This window comes from Aegilops tauschii, chromosome 3, assembly GCF_002575655.3.
Source record: "Aegilops tauschii subsp. strangulata cultivar AL8/78 chromosome 3, Aet v6.0, whole genome shotgun sequence".
Lineage (NCBI taxonomy): Eukaryota > Viridiplantae > Streptophyta > Magnoliopsida > Poales > Poaceae > Aegilops > Aegilops tauschii.
Window position 1 is genome coordinate 270,355,737 of NC_053037.3, and position 4,219 is coordinate 270,359,955.

General features: G+C 46.0%; 1 protein-coding gene across 3 annotated transcripts; it reads left to right on the forward strand.

Annotated features, from left to right (window-relative positions):
* The first annotated feature begins 241 nt into the window (after positions 1 to 241).
* On the forward strand, positions 242 to 1,663 carry LOC109758657 (peptide deformylase 1A, chloroplastic). 3 transcript variants are annotated; one of them, XM_020317523.4, is made up of 4 exons: positions 242 to 679; positions 782 to 875; positions 979 to 1,050; positions 1,170 to 1,371. In XM_020317523.4, the coding sequence occupies exons 1-4, from the start codon at positions 308 to 310 to the stop codon at positions 1,247 to 1,249; spliced, it is 618 nt and encodes a 205-aa protein (XP_020173112.1). In that variant the 5' UTR covers positions 242 to 307; the 3' UTR covers positions 1,250 to 1,371. The 3 variants fall into 3 exon arrangements, with proteins under 3 accessions (XP_020173112.1, XP_020173109.1, XP_020173111.1); XM_020317522.3 differs by having other exon boundaries at positions 252 to 679; positions 782 to 871; positions 983 to 1,050; positions 1,170 to 1,663; XM_020317520.3 differs by having other exon boundaries at positions 245 to 679; positions 782 to 1,050; positions 1,170 to 1,663.
* The last annotated feature ends 2,556 nt before the right edge of the window (positions 1,664 to 4,219 follow it).

Below are 4,219 nucleotides of genomic sequence, written 5' to 3' on the forward strand. Positions count from 1 at the left end.
GCTTGGACTCGACACTGGGACGCTTCGCACCGTCACCTTCTTGGGGTGTTGTTTGGGTCTCGGCGAGGTGTTAGCTTGTTCTAGGCTAATGTTGTATCCTTTGATCTGTTTTGTAAGATGACCTCCACAGCATAATAGAGTATATCGTTTAGCCGTGTAATTTGCTACGTTGCTTTATATATAAAGCGGGGTTGAAAGAGTTTGGAACAACTAATTTAGATAAGAGGGAGTATTTTACAAAGTGAATGCCACGCAACATAAGCCGCACACTCCACCGCATTGGGCAGCAGATTACTAGGCCGAGAAGATGGAAGCACTCCGGCCGTTATCCATAACGGCCGTGGCGGCGCTTCTCCGTGCTCCCCCCGTGCCGATTTCTACCTTCGTTGGTACTGGTAGGGAAGTGGGCGGTAGGCGAGGGAAGAGTGTGAGAGCTGGCGCAGGCTGGCTGTGGGGCCTGCTGGGCCGGAAGGGCGGCGGCGGTGCGCCCACGGCGATGACGGTGACACCAGGGACCGTGAAGGCCGGCGATCCCGTGCTTCACGAGCCGGCACAGGAGGTGTCCCCTGGGGACGTGCCTTCCGAGAAGATCCAGGGCGTCATCGATCAGATGATCGCTGTGATGCGCAAAGCCCCTGGCGTTGGCCTCGCCGCCCCACAGATCGGCGTGCCTTTGAAGGTCCGTGCATTGCATTGTGCTCCTGTTATATGCGCTGGCTTATGTTCAATCTTCAAAAGACAGTCGCTACATTGCTCAACCTGTTAAATTTGCCAATGACAGATTATTGTTCTCGAGGACACCCAAGAATACATCAGCTATGCTTCCAAGGAGGACATCGATGCACAGGATCGCCGTTCCTTTGATCTTCTTGTGGGTATATTCTTCCGTATGGAACTTTGTTCACCACCCATTACTGTTGTTAGGCTTGAGCACCTTCTCATGGCTCATGCCCTTTTATGTTTCTTGTCCCCCCTAAGCCAGGTTGTTATCAATCCCAAGCTTAGGAAGACGAGTAAAAGAACTGCACGTTTCTATGAAGGATGTCTTAGGTACTTACTCATATATTGCTCTCTGAAAGCTTACTACTAGTAGTAGCTTATTGGTGGAAAAGAAAGCTGAATTTTGGTGTACTTACGTGTATGTCTTCATCCTTTTATGTGGATGCCAGTGTCGATGGATATAGAGCGGTTGTTGAGCGTCATTTGGATGTTGAGGTTTCGGGTTTCGACCGAAATGGACATCCCATGAAGGTGGAGGCATCAGGATGGCAGGCACGCATTCTGCAGCATGAGTGTGATCACCTCGAAGGCACATTATATGTTGACAAGATGGTTCCGAGGACATTCAGGACAGTTGATAACTTGAATCTGCCACTTGCCACTGGATGTCCTCCTCTAGGTGCATGATAGCATTGATGACATTCTAGTTTTTCTATTCAAGTATAGGTAATCGTTTGTAGTATTTGCAACTTTTTTGCTCCAGTGCAATATCATAATATGTCTTTACCCATTTATTGTCATGGATGTACATCATGTGGTGATACACATGCAAATAATTGCTGCTTTGTAAATCTAGTTGTCAAATGTCAACCAATGGTGACACTCTTTGAATGTAACATGATCGGTACATGACTTTTGAAACAAGAAGTTGCCATTTTATCTACATACTAGGTTTTTCTATCTCAGTTTTGTCCATCATTTGAATGTGCAAAACTGTACACCTGAAACTATGATGTCTTTCAAGGTAACTCATATATTTTGAAGTCCTACATATTTCTTATATCTTGTATTTATGTGTTTTGGTGTTAAAGACATACTACATGAGAAGAACTTGTTAGTTTGCATAAATCTCGAAGCCCTCCCTGGTAGTTAATCCTAATGTAACATCCCAAAATTCTTAATTTTGAATGTTATATTAAATAAATAAATATGGTTGTTATTTGTTTGCTTTGTGACTGCTTGTCTGAAATTGAGTGAAATTTGAAACTTTTTGAAAGTTGAATGAGAGGGAATAAAAGGGCTTTCCCAAACTTTCATACTTGCATTTTGATCTCCATGAATTCAAATTCATTTCATCACAGAACCCTAGAGTGAAGATGATATGACTTCTTCCATTTAAAGAAATGAAAAGGGGTTTGAAAATTATTTAGATTTCATTTGAAATATTTTCAAACCAGAGACTTCAAGTGTGACGCCCCGACTTAATCATGCACTAATCATACATGCAAATGCGTACGATCAAGATCAGCGACTCACGGGAAGATATCACAACACAACTCTAGACACAAATAAAATAATACTACAATCTTTATGTTATAAGCCAGGGTCCTTGAGGCAGCGACTCACGGGAAGATATCACAACACAACTCTAGACACAAATAAAATAATACTACAAACTTTATGTTATAAGCCAGGGTCCTTGAGGCCTCTTGCCTGGGAGCCTCCTAACTACTCTTGGTCGTCGGCGGTCTCCACGTAGTAGTAGGCTCCGTCGGGGCAGTAGTAGTCGTCAGTGGTGGCATCTGGCTCCTAGGATCCGTCATTTGATTGCAGCAATCGGGTATAGGGGGCTAGATTAACTCCGGTGGGGCACACCATCAGATCATACCCGGCCTCGGCTGATCGACACACCGTAGTCCTACCTAGGCTCAACTGAGAGGCCAGCACGCCGATCTACATCCTAAGCGCTCTGGGGTCTTGGGCCTATCACTCTTTGCACTCCTGCATGTTGCATGGACGGCCGGGATCAGTCCTGGCTACCTCTTTATACAAGGCAGGTGCTTATGCGGACCACCCGGGCGCGTGCCGCTCCATCACTGACTGGCTACCTCTTTATACAAGGCAGGTGCTTATGCGGACCACCCGGGCGCGTGCCGCTCCATCACTGACGCCAGTGAGCTTTCGGAAGAAATGTACGACGCAGAGTGCCCATACTTATTCCCACGTGGTGGTCAGTGCGAAAAGACCAGAGGCCTACTCAGATCACATATCCAAACCGTTAGTGTCTTGGGAGCACACGGTAACGATAATTGATCCACGATATGTTGTCCCGTCGCCCCGTCTGACAGGCTTACGACAAGGGCTAAGAATGCCCGGCCGTGCCGCATAGATATCTCACGGGTACCCTCCAGGTCAACACAACTTCACATCACTTGACATTTCTCTCGTGGGTACCCCTCGGGGCCGACCCGACTTCAACATGGTTCTGCGGGTAAAGTCAAAGTAACCGTGTGTCCATAACACCAAGGGGGAATCCGAGGAATTACCCTCGATGGATTCCACTTAATGTAAACGTCAAGGTGAACTTGGAGCAATCACCCTCGAGGGTTGACTCTTGATGTGTTGCACCACAAAGTCGTTATCAGGAGTGGTGAAGGAGGAATCACCTTCCATAGACCACGACCGATTAACTACACTACAGAGGTCTCATCGGAAGTGCGATACGAGGTATCACCCTCGGCACTCAATAGTAACCCTGCAGTGTCATACAACTAGGGAGGTGTGAGGTGATGTGTCGGGTCCTGGACGTCGATCATGTTGATCGAGTCATCTATCATAAACGCAGGGGCAATAGGGACAAGGTGAGGGGTCACTGGTGGATAACTAACCAACCTATACTAAGCATATAGGATAAGCAGGTAAGGTAACAATAGCATGTTACAAAATCAGGCTATGCATCAGAATAGGATCATACAAATACAGTAGCAAAATATAATGCAAGCATGAGAGAGAAGGAACTGGGCGATATAGGAATGATCAAGGGGGTTTTGCTTGCCTGGAAGCTCTACTGATAGATACGGACCCTCGACGGTGAAGTAGTCGATCACTGGTTCAACCACGGTCTCGGGGTCTACCGAAAAAGAAGTAACGGAGGGGGAACACAATAAATAACAGAGCAATCGAAGCATCACAAAGCATAACATGGCAATACACTGAGCTAGGGGTGACCTAACGCAGTGCTATATGTTACAGACGGAGCGGGGAACATCTGGGGCTGTTTTCCCGGCTTTCGGCAGTTTTCGGACAGATGAACCGGAGGGGAAGGTTCCATGTTTGCTATGTTGCGGGCATGTGGCAGGTATGTGGATGGCGTATTCGCGTTCATCTTATTTTTCTGATCATTTTTCATATATAAATTATTTTAATCCAAGTTACTGTTTAATTCCTACAATTTTTTTGAAGTTTAAACAATATTCTAAAATTACTGGATTTAATTAAA

Bases quoted from the DNA above. Each gene is read 5' to 3' on its own strand.
- LOC109758657 (XM_020317520.3), top strand. From the start codon at position 308: ATGGAAGCACTCCGGCCGTTATCCATAACGGCCGTGGCGGCGCTTCTC. The intron at 680-781 runs GTCCGTGCATTG...TGCCAATGACAG, and splicing joins AGATCGGCGTGCCTTTGAAG to ATTATTGTTCTCGAGGACAC. The intron at 1,051-1,169 runs GTACTTACTCAT...TGTGGATGCCAG, and splicing joins TTCTATGAAGGATGTCTTAG to TGTCGATGGATATAGAGCGG.